Genomic DNA, 20,111 nt, shown 5'->3' with positions numbered 1-20,111 from the left:
AATAAGGACAAATGCAAAGTGCTCCACTTAGGAAGGAACAATCAGTTTCACACATATAGAATGGGGAGAGACTGTCTAGGAATGACTACAGCAGAAAGGGATCTAGGGGTTATAGTGGACCACAAGCTAAATATGAGTCAACAGTGTGATGCTGTTGCAAAAAAAGCAAACACGATTCTGGGATGCATTAACAGGTGCGTTGTGAACAAGACATGAGAAGTCATTCTTCTGTTCTACTCTGCGCTGGTAAGGCCTCAGCTGGAGTATTGTGTCCAGTTCTGGGCACTGCAGTTCAAGAAAGATGTGGAGAAATTGGAAAGGGTCCAGAAAAGAGCAACAAGAATGATTAAAGGTCTAGAGAATGTGACCTATGAAGAAAGGCTGAAAGAATTGGGCTTGTTCAATTTGGAAAAGAGAAGATTGAGGGGAGACATGATAGCGGTTTTCAGGTATCTGAAAGGGAGTCATAAGGAGGAGGGAGAAGACTTGTTCTTCTTGGCCTCTGGGGATAGAACAAGAGGCAATGGGCTTAAACTGCAGCAAGGGAGTTTTAGGTTGGACATTAGGAAAAAGTTCCTAACTGTCAGGGCGGTCAAACAGTGGAATAAATTGCCAAGGGAGGTTGTGGAATCTGCATCGCTGGAGATATTTAAGAACAGGTTAGATAGATGTTTACCAGAGATGGTTTAGCCAGTACTTGGTCCTGCCATTGGGGCAGGGGGCTGGACTCGATGGCCTCTCGAGGCCCCTTCCAGTCCTAGTATTCTATGATTCTATGAATTAAAGTACAGACTACTGAAGACACAAAAATGTGGGTTACTGTTCAATGAATAAAGTTAATTATTAGGCACAGCAGAAGCCAATGACAATTAGCTTAAGCCAAAAAACAGTTACTAAGTGCTCAAAGAGTTGTTTTTTCTTTTGGTCAAAAGGGTAATTTATTTATTTATCCAACAGCCTGCTTCGTAATTAGCAATTAATTTTAAAACGTGAATCACCTACATGAATGCTTGACAGGGTGACCTGATCATAAAAATTATGCATATTTTACATACACACTAATCAGCTCTGACTTGCTCCACTTTCAGGCTTCCACTAGGTTTCTTGGTTAAATGACAATGGCTAAGACTGTCAAATTGAGCTTTGGTTGTAATAACCAAATTTTCCAAAATTTGCCCTGAAATATGTAAGCAAAAATACACCTCTTTATATGGATGTAACTGTACATTCAAAATAGATAGCCATGAATGCAAATGGTATATCTATCCATTTTGGGTATAAAACAGCATAGTTCGTATGTGCAATTGACCTGTTCTACCCAAGGTATCTGAAGAATACCAACCTGTGCAGTATCTAGTCATTTTTATATATGCTCATATTTTCTGACACAACTAAGGGTAAGTTTCTAGACTAGAAAAGTAAGCCAATTTCAGATACGCAATTCTAGCTATGATATTTATGTAGCTAGAATCGACATATTAAAATTGACTTACTTCCATATGGAAGTCTAGGCCTCTCTAGTTTCATGTTGACATTCTTCACCCCACGCAACAGTGTGGAGTACAGCACAGTTGATGGCCAAACCCAGAGAGGTCAATTTTGTTGCACCCTCACCATACCCGCAAAAATCAAACTCCAGAAGATCGACTGCCCGGGTGTTACTAAGTGTTTTCTAGTTTAGCAGCTGTTTTAAGGCAATACAAAAAAAATCACCGTCTTCCCTTCCCTTTCAGAACACACAGGTGGTGCTGATTTCTTTGATGTGCAATTGCTGAACACTAGCACAGAATTTTAAATATAGATTGAAAAGTAACAAAAGGTATTGGGCCAGATCCTCCTGTGCAAGAAAGCAACTTTGTGTGGCTCAAATAGTATAAAACTGTTTTAAAGTCAGCTTAATAATGATGAAAACGGCAAACCCTCAGCACCTTCTCTTCTCTGTTAAGGCATTCTAGGGGAGTTGTTGCCAAGGTGTGTACACAATAATTCTCTCATAGGTTCAAACAGAGAATGGTTTCACCACAGTAGGTGCTGGCTGTTTTTCAGCTTTCATTATATCTTAATAAATGTTTTGTAAAACACTTGGAAATCCTCACTTAAAAGGCACAACACAAGTGCCAACCATTAATAATTTTTATGATGCTGTCCATTACACTATCTATTCTTTCCCCTCTTTCCTTCCAAGTTTCACAGAGACCCATATTTCTCTATGAATTTTCTGTTGGGTAATGCCATAGAGTTCATGGCTTAAGAGCATTTAGTTACAAATGGCTGACTGGTTAGATTGTATGTCTTTTGACAGCTGCTAAGAATCTGATGTAGACACCAGCAGGCAAGAAAGTCTATAAACTGCACAGACCTATTTCAGTACTGAGATGAAAGACAACTCACTTTCCCCTCTCCCCACTCCCATTCTACTGCTGAACTGACAGACAAGTTGAAAAAAACTGTATGAAGCGGATCCTGTTCTCAATCATGACAAGATTTATTTTTATATCACTGCAAGACAAATACATTTTCTTAATGAAGCCATGATTAAAAAAAATAAACAAAATCTTGCAAAAGGATGAACTTCTTTTGGCTAGTAATGCTCCCTGTCAAACCCATATTAATGTAATATTTTGTCATTTAGTTCTTTGTTCTGAAGCAGTTGATCATGTACGGGTGTAACTGACACACCCTAGTATGTATTTTTAATACACCCATACTATTGCTTCATTTGGACCTTCCCATGTGAATGGCTTTTTCCTTTTGTGATTTGAGAGAGCCAGTGGATGGGAAGCAGTCAAAGAAAAGAGAGTTAATGTTATGTATGAAAATCTTCTGTAAATGCAAGGAATAGAAGATGGTGACAATTTTACTCAGCCATTTCCAAATTACAGGTAGCACGGACTCAAAGATATGATGCTGCATTGAAGAAAATTCACATTGAAAAGAATATATAAAATATATTCTGCACCTTTCCTGCTTAAATACAGAGTTCTAGGTCAAAGTCTTACTCTGAATTTGATTTAAACCTGTGACTTAAGTTTTGCAAATCTGACCAAACTACATTCACCCCACCCAAAAGAGTCTGAAACACAGCTCTTGTGTTCTTAGCCATGTTTTAAATAGGGTAGGCTCTCATCTGAGCTTTGGATTTCTTAGGGATCCTAATAAAGCTTCACTGTTTGAGAAAATCTCTATATAACTCAAGCGGAGCCAACATTTCTATTCTTGACTATGTAAGAAAAATGTACCATCTCTCTCAGCAAGCCAACCTCTTAGCTGTTCTATTTCCCTCAAATTACAAACTATTTCTTATGATCTGGTGGGGGATAAATGATATATCAGACACTGTTCAAGCACTAAGCAGAGCTCAACATTATGAGTTCAGACATCTCTCTTCCAGACCAAAGACCAAATTGGTTGCAGCTGTATTTCACAGTTTCCTCTTTTCTTGGTTGAATTCCCAAGCCAGCTGAGCTGTCTCAAACTACAGCAACATCAGTGAGATGAGACAATTAGGAATGATTGTTGGCTTTATCCCATAACCACTGTGACTTCATTTGCATCAGAAGTGTTGGCAGAACATAACGCAATACCATCAGCTAGGTTCATATGGCCATGCAAATGGAACTTGCTATTCTCTGAAAAGGCCCTGTCAAATCCAGAAGTATATTGGAAACATCTAAAAATTTTTTCATGATACAGTAACTAGTACTAAGAACAACACTTTGTGTATGTCTGAGAAGAGGTGCGGCCCTGGCACTAGATCTGACATCTCCACAGTTGGGCTTGCTGAAGAACGAGTGAGAGACAGCTTCGCAACTGATTCCATTTGCCCTTATCTTCCAAAGTGTCTGAAAAAAGCAATGCTTTCTAAACAGAAAATATAAATCACCTTTTACAATCTGTCAAACTCTCTTGAATCTGTTGCAATTGTTTCTTTTAGATTGAAAACTCCATTCTGCCCCCTCTTGCATTGGTAACCTCCAAAAACCCCCAATAATGTGAAGACTCTAAACAAGATGATCATATTTATTATATAACTTTAGGCTTCTGTTGATCAGCTATGTAATATTATATGGTTTATTAAAAGGAAGCATTAAGACTGACAAAGCCACAGCAAATCAAGCCTTTCTATAGTACGTCAGCCACAAGATGCAGATGTTCTACAACTTTTCCATGGCATTATATTACCAGGGATATGCATTTCTTTGCTCCATGATTCAGCAGAATTAAGTAACATCTTTCAAAGCAATGGCTGGACAATCTTGCAATTTCACATGTAATATCTCATCTTTCTCTGCACATTTGGAAGTGGAAGAGATAACTCTCTTGGTTAAATAAAAAAAAATCCCCACTCCTGAGGTTTTTTTTATTAATAGAAAAATAAGAGCAAAGAGAACTACGTGAAGCCCTCAATTATGGCTCCACCACTGAGTTTTATTGACAAAAATTATGCCACTTTAAAGTACTGTTGCGTGTGCACACTATGCTGATGCGTTCAAACTAGCAGCTCTTGCATAGACACAGCAGTTCAACGTAATGGGCATAGCTATGCTGAAGCGCAACTGGCTACAGGGTATTTGGGGAAGGGCTCGCAGTGCTTCATGGGGCAGTTAGAGTCACATGATGTATGGTTCTTAATGGAATTATTCCATAGGTATACTGCTAAATTGTTAGTTGGTTTTTAGATGAAGCAGGGAGGGACAGAGGTTGAGGGAGGACAGCGTGATGGTTGACAGGGATAGTGTGTGTGTGTGTGTGTGTGTGTGTGTGTGTGTGAGGAAAGACACAAAGTGTGTGTTGAGGAGAGTGTGCGAGAGTCGGGGGGGGGGGGGAGCGTATCTGCTGGTGGCGTGTGAGAGTTCAGACAGCAACATCAACAACCCCACCCCCTCTCCCCAAGGCAGACTTAGCCTGCTCTGCCTGCCTGCCAGGGAGAGCAACATTCCACATTTATGGTTCTTATTCCTGGCAAATTCTCCCACGGCTTCCTCAGCTACCAGGTGCAGCATCCTGAATAGCTCTGTGAGCTCAAAGGCTGAGGAATGTCAAAGCTTCCTGGAGCTAGGAAAGGGGAAGGATTCATGTCTGTACACAGGGCAGCCAAGTTCAAAATAGTGAACAGAGTGATCATTGCAGGCATTGTGTGATACCGGGGGAGGCCAATTATGTCAACAGAACAAACAGCAGCATCTACACAGACGATTTATCACTTTAACTTTGCCACAAAAAGCTTTATGCCTCTCATCAAGGTGGTTGTATTTGGTCAGCAAAACAGCCTTTTTGCCCCTAAAAGAAGCTTTGTAGTGCGTATTCCTCCATGTTTTTTTTTCCAGCAAAAGGCAGGTTTTGTTAACAAAACTGCGTACCATAGACAAAGCCTGAGTCTTTCCCACTAAACTTATGTTATGTCTACACTTGCACTCGATCAACAAAACTTTTGTTGTTCACGGATGCTTAAATCACTGCCCCCTGTGAATGACAAAGTTTTGCTGCAGCAAGCGCAAATGCTGCTTTATGGGCAGGAGTGCTCTTTTGGTGACAAAGCAAAAGCCACTCACTCACTGGACATAGAAGTAGCATCCATATAAACTGACATTTAGTGGCAGGTCTGTGTCAACACTGCCTTGCCACTAAAAGCTGCACAGTGTAGACATACCCTTAGTTGCTTCTAGGACCTTTCTTTTAGAACCGGATCCAACCTGTATCAATGTCCCTCATATTTAGGTTGCAGCAGAGCGTGCCGCATCTGTCCCATGGGAGAAAGGAGTAATCAACCTATATTTCTAAAGGATTTCAACAGATCAGGGCAAGAGCATAAGCCTGATGTTTTGTTACAGGAGCACATGGAAATGACAGGAGCGAAGAATTCACTGTCTTTCCTCCCACTGATTTTAGAAGCTGGATGAAAGCTCTTTAAGCTCCCATTGTTCACAATTTTTTTTTCCTTTAAATATATTGGTCTGTCAGAGACAATCCACTACAATGACCATTAAAGAAAAAAAATAAGAATTAATTCTTCGCTTACAAAATATTTCTCATCACCATAACAGCAGAATGAACACAATTTAAGTAAAGAGACATCATCTCAGGATCTGAACACAAAGGTCTCTCACATGGAGTGCCTGAGCTGCAGTGGTGGAACTGAGTTGTACCTCAGTGTGTTATCACAGTAGCAGACCCTGAAGACATTTTGGCCTTTAGAGGCATGCACACTTTGCATCCTTTCAAAGGCACAATGTGCAATTTGTTTCAGATTCATATGAGTCTCACTTTGTCCTTGGATGTTGAAGCTGATCTTCTGTACATATGTATGCTTATAACCTTCACAGAATCTGTCAGAGAAGAGAAGAATCCCTACAATTTAAATATGTTTTTTCTAGCTTAGCGGTTTTAAGGTCTCAGTCCAGAAATATTGGCGATGAGTTTTATAGTATTTTTTTGTTCATTTTCTGATACACGATCAACCTTTTTTGATGGAGAAAAGCCCAGTAACTCTGGCTCTTCCCCTGCTTTATTTTTTCGTCTGTCTTTGTCCATTTACAGAGTGGGACTATACAAATAAGGGATATGGTTTGGGCAGTTAGTTTCATTCTTGAAATAGGGCCTGCCATCTGGAAAACAGATTGAGAAAACTGGAGGAAAGACTTATTTACATAGATAGCTGCTTAGTTGAATACAGGATGAGAGAGGTTGCTCCACACAGAAAATAACTCCTATTATCCTCTCACATTCAGACTAGTTTTTACTGTTCAGAAACATCTTTTAGTACCCTATCATCATCTTTACAGAAGGATATGCAATATTTATTCATTCAAATAATATTAATGCAATGCAACTATATTGATATGCTGTAATTATGGACTATTACCACTATCTGTCATTTAAGATACCGTTCACTCTTTCACAAAAAAATATTTTCCTGGAAATAGAGTTTAAACAAAAGGGCTACTGGCTTAATGGCCAGTACAGACTTTAGTGAGATGAAGAAATGCAATAGGAATTAACCAGAAACATGCAGGAAAATAAACAAGAAAAACTGCACACTGCTACTTGGGAAGAATTTTGAGTTAATTTAACCTGTAGACATACGAATTTTTTATTTTTGAAGGGGGTATTTTTGTTTAAAATTTCTAACTGGCCAAGGATCTAGGAATTCATGCCCCAATAAGCTTGAGAGGTTACAAGGTCCTAGCAAACTCCTTCATAAAGTAATGGCCAAAGGCTTTGCCTAAGCTAAGAAGAGCTGACATAGACAGATAGATGAGAACTATGTTATTCTTTGGTGAAATGTAGAACTGACATGAAGAAAGAGCTGGTACTTATTGAGTAAATGTCTTAAAAGATGGATGTCTAAATGTTGACATATCATCAGTTTGCAACAATAGTTTGATTTACACCACTTTGTATTTTATGGGGATTGCTGATGCAAGCTGGTGCAATTCTTGAAGCCAATTTTCATTGCACCTCTATTATGGGATTAATTTAGTATCGGTTCTGTTAAGGATAGCATATAAGAAAGATAAAAATGGGTTGCTTTGCCTTACAGCCTCCTTCCTATAAGTTGCTTTTTCTGCTACAGGTATCCAGCTCCCCAGTATGAATTTCACACTAATTTTGCACACTCACTGAACCTAGCAACAGAGAGGTAGCCATGTTAGTCTGTACTCCAGCAAAACAAAGTAGAAGAAATGTAGCACTTTAAAGATTAACAAAATGATTTATTTGGTGATGAGCTTTTGTAGGACAGACCCACTACTTCAGATCAATTTCACTGCCAATACAGACTGGCATTTATAAGTACAGAGGACCAAAAAAAAAATCACAATAAAAACTGACAAATCAAATAGGATAGAAGGAAGAGGGTGAGAGGTGAGGGGATGTTAGGTGTCCTGTCTGAGATAATTACGAGCATCAAAGGAAGGGAAGCAGCCCTTGTAATGCATGAGGTAGTTGGTCTAGCTACAACACCTACAATCAACTCGCACCCAATGTACATTGGGCCTCACCATATATACCACTTTTCAGTTTCACCCAACGTTCCATAAGAGTTGAAATACCTTATTGTTGTGCCCTGCAGTCGGTCAATCTTCTTATTTAACTCAGCAATAATGCTGTGGAGCTCTGTGATTCGTTCCTCATAGCGGAGTGTTGTTCGCTCCTGTACATCTTCATGCTCCCTCATTAGATGAGATTGTTCACACTAAAGCAGAAAAACCAAAAGACAAAGCAAGAGGATGGATTTTAAGATTAACTACACTGAGGTAAGATGCAAGGCTAAGGTTTATGTGCATTAATGGCTCTCCTACCCACAAATCCTCACACCAATCACTATAGAGAAAGAAAATAGTCTTTTGAGGGGCCTTCGAACTTGATACAACCTAGGGCTATACAGGCAGTAAGCCAAATATCCAAGGATTCCATCTACGTTTGATAAAATAAACCATATTGTAGCTGCCCTCATCTTGAATATACAGTGTCACCTACCACTAGATCAGCGTGGAGTATCATAATCTGGGGCCTACAGTCTGTGAGGACTGCTATCAAGGCAGCACGGTCTAGTCTCTTCCCAGGATTGTCACGCCTTACCATACCCCGTAAAAAGATACTAGGTTTGTGACTTACTACGTCATTGTGCTACGTTGTTGTTTTGCAGCATCGGATGTTATGATATAATGGAATAATCCTAGGTTCAAAAAATCTCCCCCCCCCCTCAACACCTAAACCACAAGACATATTGTGGTGATATTCTACATTATACACCATGAAGTTGAGACAGTCAAACCTGTTATGTCAGATGGAGCTATAAGAGGTGGTAATGCCAATTCCAGACAGAAGCAAGTGTAAGACTTTGACATACATCTTAGGCCTCCCAAACATTTTGGGTACATCCAAGTTATTCCTTAGATGGAGAGACCTAGGCACAAAGTAACAGAAGTGTGTCCGCCACTTTTTCTCCAGCATTCTGGCTGAAAGGATATAGTGGGGGTAAATATGTTTGAAATAGACAAACCCTAGAGTAACTAAGTCTTTTCCCTTCCCATTAGGATTTTCTTTTTTTCGTCCAAGAAGGCACTTCATGTAATTTACTCATTTACCACACAACAAAAAGTTTGTCACTTGAGTGATGAAACAGCTCTATTGTTTTTATTACTGTATGCCCCCACACAACCTTGACTTTTTTCCAATAGCATTTCAACTCAGCATTACCATGGTTCCAAATGCCAGAACCCACGTACATCCCAATTACAGTTCTAGCTGTGGTACACATTAATTAGGTTTGGTAGCAGACTAGAAAGGGCAAGACTTCTAGTCCGCTTCTGACCCCATGCAGGAATCAGCCAGGCCCCTACTCCTCCTCCTCCAGTCACACAATGGAGACGGTGGTCCTGTTTAATGAAATCTCAAATTTACAGCGATCCAAGCATTAATATATCAACTGAACATATTCAGTGTCTGTGCAATGAAACCATTTCAGAATCCTAAAACCAGAAACTACTGCATGAATCCTCCTGCACTTTTATTTTACTGAAAGTGACTTGCCCTATGTATCACTCTGTATGAAATTATGATACAATAAAGTAATGCAGTACATAACACATACAAAATCCCTATCCACAGCTAGGGGGTCTGACCATGTTTTCCTACTAGCTTCCTTTTTAAGTTTATAACTTATGACTTAGGATCATCACCTGTATGAAAATATACTTCTACCAAACTGAAACATGATGCTACGCTTGGCAAATTTTATTATTCACTTTTAAAAAAAAGAAATCCATTATAACAGTTTTAAATTCCAGGAGTACAAGCACAAAGTGCAGAGCAGTTGTGTTGATTCTCATTCTAACTGCTGTAAAACATGCAATGACTTTCACATTATATCTACCTTCTAAAAAAAAAAAAAAAAATCAATGTTTGAATTTAATTGACAGGCCATTGTGATAATGTGTATTATGGATACACTACGCTTTTATGTATTATTTTTGGAAAGGGAAGGAAGATATTTATATACAAAATAATCATTATTTGCACAGAATAATAGAAGTAAGGGATGGAAAAGAAATATTAGGTCAGTGGTAAGCATTTCTCTTCTTGGCAGTCGCTCGATAACGAGTAGGACCTTTTCATGTCACCCTCATATTTGTGAGTCTGTTGATGGCTGATCAGCCCAATTCTGGAGCCACAGATATTATCACAGAAGGGGCAGGTGTTAGTAGCTGTTGGAGGGGCATGGGGCAGTTTTTGACACTCTTTTCTTCTCCGCCTCTCCTAGTTTGTACTGCTGTGGGACCCCTCACAGGATTACTGTTCTCCTCGGGGGACGGTCTTGGGCAAGGTTCTCCCAAGTGTCAACACCAATGCTGCACCTTTTCACATGCGCCTTCACCATGTCTTTATATCACTTCTGCTGGCCCTCAACGCTCCTCTGTCCTTCCTCCAATTCAGAAAACAGAACCTGTTTTGGGATGCGCTGATCAGATATCTGAACCACGTGACCAGTCCAACCAAGTTGTTGATGAATGATAATGGCTTCAAGGCTGGTCATGTTCGATTCTTCCAGGATGCTAGTGTTCATATGCCTATCTTCCCAAGAAATATTTACGATTCTCCTGAGGCAGCATTGATGACAACAGTGGTTCACCAAGGGTAGCCCCTTGAGGGCCGCCTCCACTATATATACTTATGCCTCTCTAGGTACAGGCACTTGCAGCTCCCGTTGGCTGTGGATCACTGTTCTTGGCCAATGGGAGCTGCAGGAAGAGGTGTGGACCAGGACACTACCAGTAGCCAGGACTGGCAATCTGCAGCCAATGGAAGCTGCAATTTTCTGTATCTGTAGAGGCACAGGTAAATATTATGGTGGTAGCTCACCATTGGCTAACACCAGGGAACTGGATGAGGCCTGTGGGCCTGTATTTGCCCATCCCGCTCCCACCCCCCCCGTACTAGGTGAAGACATCTAGTCCACACACTGGGAAGAATTGTTCTCTACAGTGTTCTTTGTTCAAATGAAGGGTGCATTAGATTCTTGCAAAAACTATGATGACCAGACATACATTTCTACAAAATGGAGCTGCCTTCATATTTAAACAGAGGCACAGCTTGTCGATGTTACAGGTCCCATTCTGCTGTGAGATTCACCTTGGATGAAGAATGTCCCTGTAGATTATCTCCACACTGAAGTAGAACTCCACTTTCTTGAACCCCAATGAGCCACATTCGGCCAGCATGGCACACAATGGTTACTTGACATAGCTATTACATGCAAACATCACCATTTTACTTCTCATATGTTACCAGGAAAGGCTTTATTTCTCTCTTCCCTCCTCAAATCCCCAATGCTTCCCCAAATAACTTTTTCGTTTCTTTGGAGTTTAACAACACAGGGGGACAAAGTATCAGGTAAAATCCTTGAACAGCTTAACATAAATGCTAGACACAGATTAAGTGGAGGAAACAGAAAGAACAAGTGGCTTACTGCCTGGGCTTTTTTTCAGAGCAACACTGTGGAACAGCATTCTGCCACCTGTTTTGCTGGTAAAAGTTTTGCTGGCACCAGTTCTGCCGGCACCAGTTCTCCCATTTTTAAAATGGTCCAAGTCGCACGTGGCTCTTTCAGTAGCCAATACGTGGCTCTTGTTGCTTCTGCTGCTCCGCTTGGTTATGGCTCACAGGGCCCTGCCTTGCTGAAGGAAGGACTCAACTTAATTGGTTTAATGGCAGGCTGTTCAACCAATTAAATTGAGTCCTTCCTTCAGCATGGCAGGGAGCTGTGAGCTGCACCACTTTTATCTGGATGAGCCAGAGTGCTGGGGGGAGCAGCAGGCAGCTGACAAAGAAGAAGCACCAGCACTTGGAGCTCCTCCTGGATAAGGTGAGTCAGGGTCTGGTGATATGGGGGGTTAAGCTGCCGGGGGGGGGTCGGTTGAGCTCACATGTCGGGGGAGGTTAAGCCACGTGGGGGCAACTTGGGTCCCACCAGGGGGCAGTTAAGCTGCCATGGCAGCTGAGGCCATGCTGGGGGACAGCTCATGCCCTGCATGGGGAGATAGCTAAGCCACCAGGGGTCGGGGGTGCAGCTCAGGCCCCGCGCAGAGAGATAGATAAGCCACCGGGGGAGGGCAGCTTGGGTGCTGCACAGAGGGGAGCCGGTTAAATTGCCCATGGTAGGTTTGGGCCCTGCACAAGGACATGACCCTCAGGATGGGAGGTGGTGGTGGGCGGTTTGGGCTTGACTTCTGCCATCCTTTTTTCTTGAAAAGAAGCACTGCTTACTGCACTTTTCTAAACCAAATTTCCTGTGATACACTCATGCCCAAACATACCGTCTCAGTATTCACCCTCCTAGTGAGTTATCTGCTCAATGTGTGGTGGTGCTTTTTTAAATTGAAAGTCTATTTCAGACAGAGTGTATAACAATTATCTTAGGACAATAAATAAAAAGCCTACTACCCTAAAATTTATCTAAACTGAACATGGAAAAGCTGAACGTTATTTGGTTGAAGATATACTGACTCTCACTAATGGACTTTAGCTACAGCATGAAGGTTGCTTTCTCTCCCTCACGCTCCCACAGCCACAATTTTTCACAATAATCTCTATTTGGTGACAGTCATACGGTGACCAACAAAGAGAAAACAATATTTTTAGAGACAGAGGAAGAGTATACACCTGAAGTAGCTTCAAAGTTTTATTTAAAATGCTCTCTGGCTTCCCCGAGACAACAGAAAATTGGAAAATGAAGGTCAGAAGACATAGATCTGCCATCTTTTACCCTGGGAGACAATGAGATGATTTCACCACAAATAATCTGAAGAAAATGTGTATATCATGGAAGACAATATGGTGTTCTTGCTGGTGAGCCCTGCCAGGCACTAGTGATTCCTATCTGAGACATACAAATGGGAAGGGGTGACACAGGACAGACTTTCTGATGGTTACTTATTCTGTTCATTCCCTCGGGGGCACGTGGCATTGGCCACTGACAGAAGACAAGATACTGGGCTATATGGACCTTTGGTCTCAGCCAGTATGGCAGTTCTTATGTGAAAGGAGGCAATACAGCCTCTAACACAACTTAAACTCTATAGTTAGAAAGAACAATCAACACAGAACTATCCCTCTACAGGCCAATTTTTGTCCCTAGGTTTAGATGTGACATTTGCGGTCTCAGACAATTTTTCTTTCAATATGCAATATGAAGTTTCCCTTTATTAATTAAACCACATTATTTATACCCCCATTTCATTGCATTAAATTCCTCTTTATTTTTATATTTTTCAGATTTACTTCATGCACTGTACACTTTTTTCTTAGCTAAGATGTAACAGGCTTAGTTTTTTAATCTGTTCTCACATGTCAGTTACTTCCAATCATGAGATAACTGCCTCAGATACATCTGACGAAGAAGATCTTTGCCCACAAAAAGCTTATGCTCCAAAATATCTGTTAGTCTATACGGTGCCACAGGACTTCTTGTTGTTTTTTCACACTTGCTATCTCCTCAGACAACAAAGGCAAAGGAAAAGACAGGTTCCTGGAGGGGTTTGCACATCAAGAGCGGTTCCAGAAAAAAGAAAAAAAAAGCGTTTCTGGCAAAGTTTTTAGCTTAACTGACAGTGTTTCTGGAACAGGCTGCCGAGGTTCCTTTCATTATTCCATTACAGAACCAAATTAACATGTTTGGAAACACTTCTTGATCTTTCCAGTCTGATCTCCTGGATAAATGGGAGGTGCTGGGAAACAACCATCAGACCAATAAAAATTGCAAAGTGAGAAAAGATAAGAGAAATTACTTCAGCTTCAGGATGTTCGCACAAGTTGGTGTAACTGCCTGTAATGTGTGGCAACCTGCAACACAAGAACCACTCAGAGTATCATTTGCATTACACTTATTGCACTCACTAAGAGGATAAGACAAACCCCTATTCTCAGCGCTACAGTAAAAAAAAATCCCCAGCGCCTCAGGCATCTGCAGGAGGAGGAAGTAATGTCAGTAACACAATAGTTCAGAAGAGAACAAGTCATCACCTGAATCAGCTACAATAAACTTGTCTAACAAGTTCTTAGGAGCCAAAACATCTGCTTAAACAGTATTCTATTTTAATTTATGACAAGTGGAAACTTTTAGGATGCCATCAGATAATTCTCGCACCTTGTATATACTTTCTGCTGTCTTGAGCCCCTTCCTAACAACCTAAAAGATAAGAACTAATTGTTTTTGGTGATGTAGGCTGTGTACTTGCTTAAGGCTAAAAGAGAGTATGGGTAAACTACCTCTACTTCTTATCCATTTAAACTCTAAGTGGTATGCTTAATTATTTGTCTAGCTCAGCTTTTGATCTTGATTTCATGCCACCCTGCACACCAGAAGAGTCCAAGAAGAATGGCAGAATTGAATCTTCAAAGGAGAACACAGAGCATGACTGTTGGAATTGCCTCCTGTGTAGGATTTCAGTCTTTTGTCTTCCTTTCTGAATCACTCCAGATCAGAGAAACAGAATACTGAACTGAACTGAAACTGGCTTGCAAATTAATCAAGCTTGCTACATAAAAGATGGTGGCTGTGTGAGTGTGATGCTACAATTGATACTAACAACACAGAGGCTGGGCTCTATTGGTACTGAAACAATTAGTCACTGAAGTGGTTCAAATACAAGACATGGTATCTGCATTGGGTTACTTCCACATCTCAATTTCAGGCCACAACTGTCCTGTAAGTAACACAGGATTGTGCGCCCCGGCGGCGGGAACAATCTAAATAGGAACCCATGCTTTCTGGCCAACAAGCAGTGGTAACACGGCCACTAACACACTTATTCCTCCTGCAAACCTGAGCCATTTGTTAATTTAACTTTTCCCTCCAGTAGAGTAATTGAAGTTAGACATACATGCAGGGCTGTAACAAGGGTGAGGCGCCTGAGGCACTCACCTCAGGGGTGTAGTGAGCCAGCTGGGAGCTCCATCCGAGCTGCATGTGGCTCTTTAAGAGTCATTTGCAGCTCATTATGCTACCAGCTTTGCAGAGACAAAGACAGCTGCCACTCCGACTAGGCCAGGGGTGGGGTGGGGTGAAATCTGAGAGAGCCACTGCCTGCAGCAGGCTTTGTCCTTGCAGCAGCAGCAGCAGCAGCAGCAGCAGCAACTGCCATGGGCAACATAATGAGCTGCAAATGGCTCTTAAAGAGCCACATGCAGCTCGGAGGGCTCTGCCCAGCCCCCTAACTGTGTCCCTGATGTGACCCTGCCCTGACTGCAGCTGCTGCGGGTGCTAATGATACCCCTCCTGCTCCCGGCCTGGGAACTCACCAGCTGGGTTTGCAGAGGTGTTGGGGCTGCTGCCGGGTGGGTGGGCCTTGGGGGAAGAGCTGGGTTTGTGGGGCTGTCGGGGGGCTATTGGGTGAGTGGGGCTTGGGGGGGCGCTAGGTTTATAGGGGTATTAAGGGTCTGCCGGGCAAGTGGGTGTTGGTGGAGGAGCAGGGTTCGGGGGTGCCTGGGGGGCTGCAGAGTGAGCAGGGCTTGGGGGAGAAGTGGGGTTTGAGGAGCTGGGGTAGACATAGAGGGGAGGAGCCGGCTGGGGTCAGTCTGCCCCTGCCACTCCTTCCTCTTTATCTCCGCTACCTGTTGCCCTGGCTAATGCTCCCTGCCCTGATCCATGGAAGGTTCAGCCTGCTCAGGCAAACTTCCCTGCTGCAGCCCAGCTGCCCAGGTGCCAATCTGTGCAGCAGGCATGAGCGGGAAGCAGACACCAGCGTCACCTGAGCTGCCTCCTGCTGGGTGGGGCTGACACCCCTTCCTGTGACTCACTTCACCTCCCTGCCTCTTTATCTGTACAACAGATCAGTTGGGATTTCTGCCTGTGAAGTAACCACACCAGCACAGTGGGGTTCAAGTAACTGTTTACTTACTGTGTCTCAGATGTAAGGCCTAGTCACATATACACACTGCTGCTCTGGCTGGCTGCTAGAGAGAGAATACACTGAGCACCACTGGCGTGCAGACATACTATTGACAGAGATGTTACCCAATTTTACACCCCAATGCCTAACACTTATTCCCTGGGGTTGTGCAGGTGGCTTGCAAAGAGCTACTAAGAGAGAAAGCCCTATGTTGTCATATCTGCTCTCTGTCTTCTCCACATACAAGATAGCACAATGGTCTTCTAAACCCAGGGCTGTGAATTCGGTCCTTGAGGGGCCTTTCAAGGTTCTGGGGCAGGACAGATTAAAAAAAAAAGTGTGTCAAGGATGGTGATTGGTCCTGTTGTGAGTGCAGGGGACTGGACTTGATGACCTTTCAAAGTCCCTCCCAGTTCTATGAGATATGTAGATCTCCTGGACAGGGTTTTCTTTCAGAGTGAGGGAGGATGTGGCAACATCTGGGTGGCTGAGCTGCCAGCACATCCTTCCCTAAAAAGGAGATACTGAGAAAAATACAGTTTGATGTTAGTCATTAAGGACTGTCTCATATTCACATGCATTGTGGCTCTTGAAGCATTGATTTTATAACTATTTGAAAAATGGCTGTTCTCCCTATTTTGGTTGCAGACCCAGCTCTAGGCTCTGGAGTAGGTAATGCCCCCCTCACTAGAGCCAACATGCAGATAACATTCTTACACCCCGCCCCAGAGTGCCACCTGGGAACAGAGTTCAATCCCTTCCTTGCCTGGATCCCTCAAACACATTATCTGTCTCAGTAACTATGCATGGCAGGGTCATTCTGATGGGCTGTGTGCCCAATTTGCTGTCTCCCCACCTGCATAATGCACTCTCTCTGCAACCGTAACCCATGCCAGCCAGCTCACTTGGTGCTTAGTGTGCCTCCTGCCCTACCCATTTCTCCTTGACAGGTAAGGTGCTCTCCTCAACTGCATCTGCCTTGGCATGTTTTGCACCTACTCTAACTTCCAGACAGTAAAAGGGAATGGAAGTAGCTATTAACACTGTCACGGTTTGACTTTATCAGCATGAGTAATAAAATAGCTGTTATGTAACATCCTAGGGGCATTTGGGGAGGGGGGGAGAGAGAGAGCGCGAGAACAAGAATTCTGTAGTCATAAAAATACCCAACCTCTTAGAGTTGAAGTATGACTTGTGGTAATGGTAAACACATATATATATGCATACTTAGGTGTATCACTCATTTATGTTAACATATATTAATCACTTACTAAATGGCTGGTAAGTAAGCGGTATTATAACCATAGTTTAGTATTCCTACCTATGCTACAGTATACTTGGGCAAAATTATAACTACAGCCCTTGTTTTAAATGCCTGCTTTGTGAAAAGTCCATTATAACCCTTCACATCTCAACAGGGCTTCCCATATCAAATCTAGTCCCAGGTCTAACATTCCCAGGCCCACCACAAGGGACTAAAACGCAACTGGCACATAAGGTCATACAAGGGAATGTGCAGGCTAAGGGATGGACGGGGCATGGATGCATGAACAGTAAAGAAAGGTGTCCACAGAACAGTCACCTTCTGGGTCACCCAATGGGTCATCTTCAGTCTATGTATTATGCTTTTCTGGGATGATGAGTTAACACCCTTCCCAGAAAAAAACAAAACGTGGGGGAATGTAGTAAGATGAAGGCCTAAGCCCATACAACACAGTCCTGGTCTGATGCCTGAGGCCTAGCTAACAATGGACAAACATGGCTAACATAAAACAAAGCTAAGCTGTGACTACAATGCAGGCTGCTGCTGATAAAACCTGGCACAAACAGGATTAAGAGTACAAAACACTACTTGGTAACTGGCCAGGGTGCATAATAAAAAGTGGTACAGGTCATAAGTTGAAATCACAAGGTACCACCAGCTCATTAAAAAAAAAGACCTTGACACGTACTCCTCATCAAAACCAGAAGTGGACTTCCATTCATGTTTGAATGACACACAGTGGCTGGCTCTTGAGGGAGATGGGAATTCCTTTTATAGATAAGAGAGAACAGCGGTTTACATTTTAATTTGTACTGGTAGCACTTTGTGGATTTGTAGGACGTTTTCAAAGTGGTATACCAGGTGAGATGCCAGCAGGAATATATACGAAGGGCCCATTCCTGTCATCTCCGCTGAAACCAAAGCATAAAAATACATCTGGTACAAGGCACTAGGAGCAGCTGCTTCCACTACGGCATAAAGGTGAGCTGGTTTTCAGAGTGGGAGGACATGTGGAAGAACTGTAGGTCTTCAGAGGACACTCTGAGATGACTTTTTGCTAACAGTAGAGTGTTGAGAAAGCACAGCTTAGTTCCAACGGGATCCACACAGATTGAAAACACAGGGAGATGCAGTTTTGGCAACTAGTCAGGGCCATCTACAAGGAGTGTGTAGAGAGAAGGGTTAGCTGCCCCAGGACCCCACATTGCCCAGTGCCCTGCAAAATCTGTCATCAGCCCTGCGACTGGTTCTATCTAGTGTGCAACCAGAACTCCACAGTTCCCTAGTGTGTGTGGCTTTCAGCAGGCATGCCCAGCACTGGTGCCCCAGTGTCCTACAGTTATATAAGCAGCAGTACTTTCCTGTGTGGCAAATAAATCAAATAATTGGTGGGGAGGGAGGTAAAAGCTGTGTCTGCTAGCAAGTGTATCCCATAGTCTCCTCTTTCAGGATCATCACTTGTTTATGTAAATAAAACTTCTTTAACAGTTAAAGAGATGAGAATCTCTGCCTGCATGTAAGAGCCTATTGTACTCAATCTATCAGATCAAATGGTAATGAAAAGTAATGCAAATGAATATGGGTGGAAACAGCAGCAGAGCATGGATAGGAAAACACAGAGAGAATCCAACCAGGTCCCAAACTCTCAGGTATGTTAAGAGTATAGTGAGTTACAGTCCAGAAGAACAACAAGAAAGTAATAAGTGGAATTAAAACTGGAGCGAGAAAAAGCGAATAAAGATCTATGCATGACAGCAACAAACAGCTGACAAGTATGATAGGGAGCTGAGCTCTCATTCTTTCCTGTCTGCTTCAGAGGGCCCTCCCTCCCATGCATTGCATAATTGAAGGAATGCCAAAATATAAGTAAATAGATATGTTCTGTGTCAAGATGACTCCTGGCGCACACCGTAGAACACACTGGACAAGAAGAATTCTGCATATGCAACGTTTTCAGAAGATGATGTGGATGTACTTACTGGAGTGGCCATGAATTTCATATGCTCTCATCATCATCCCGTCTATGTTCTCGATGCTTTCCAAAAACTGTGGCAAAATTCATTCAGAGGGGAAGACTGGAACAAACTGCCGCCACACATCACATGTGCCACACCACACCGGCACGAATGTCTGATAGTATGAATCAAGATGAGGCCATGAACTGTGGAAACCATTCAGAGATCACCTTTGTCAGCTTGTGCAACTGTGCAGATTCAATGTGAATTCTTCCTACACGATGGGTATAGTTGCCACATACTACTGGTGACCCATCGAAAGTTTGCTTTTCCAAAACAGACCTCGGGTGTGCTCTTGACATTTGTTGATCAGTGATCTGACACCGATTTACGTGTGTTGTGAGATGAAGTGTTATACTCCCAGAGCTGCTCAAGGGATAGTATGTTCTCATCCAGAACACTCTCGTCCAGCAACATCCGTAATCTGGCATGATTTTAGCGATCAGGACAGCAATCATGGGTGTGGCCAAGTTTCCCATGGTTGCATAAAGTTTGTCAGTTGGTGAGGGATCACCATGCAGGGTAGAATGCTGCTAGCCTCGAGCTGAATACGGTGTGTGGCTTGGCCTGGAGCCCGCAAGCTCTGGGGGCCAAATCTTTAAAATGACTGATGGGTCGGAGACTGATCTGTTGTCTCCTCCTCGATTGTTTCTCACGTGGTCCATTATCATAGTGTCTGCTATACCAGTAACTAAACTGTCTGTTTTGTTTATGTTTTGCAGAGACCATTTGGATGCCCAGAGTGTGCAAGGTGACCCTTGAATCTTTGACGGAGTGGAGTGTCTCCCACTGGAGTGGAAGGAAGGTCTTCCACAGTGGTTTGGACGTCCCTGGGGAACCCTGACATTTGTAGCCAGGCCACCGCCTCATGATGCTAAAGACCTAGTGGCAGTATCTGATGCCTCCAGTGCTGATTATAAGGCTGTCCTTGAAATGAGCAAG

At 42.7% G+C, this 20,111-nt stretch overlaps 1 protein-coding gene across 2 annotated transcripts in view; it reads right to left on the bottom strand.

Moving 5' to 3' along the window:
* Positions 1 to 20,111, bottom strand: part of MCC (MCC regulator of Wnt signaling pathway) — a 377,449-nt gene that overhangs the window by 107,535 nt on the left and 249,803 nt on the right. For both annotated transcript variants that reach the window (XM_074995215.1, XM_074995216.1), the window contains one exon: positions 8,052 to 8,194. In XM_074995215.1, the coding sequence (XP_074851316.1) occupies positions 8,052 to 8,194 (143 nt within the window). The remainder of the gene's footprint in view (positions 1 to 8,051; positions 8,195 to 20,111) is intronic.

This window comes from Carettochelys insculpta, chromosome 5, assembly GCF_033958435.1.
Source record: "Carettochelys insculpta isolate YL-2023 chromosome 5, ASM3395843v1, whole genome shotgun sequence".
NCBI lineage: Eukaryota > Metazoa > Chordata > Testudines > Carettochelyidae > Carettochelys > Carettochelys insculpta.
Note: the sequence above shows the minus strand (reverse complement) of the source record. Positions and strands in the feature narration are given on the sequence as shown.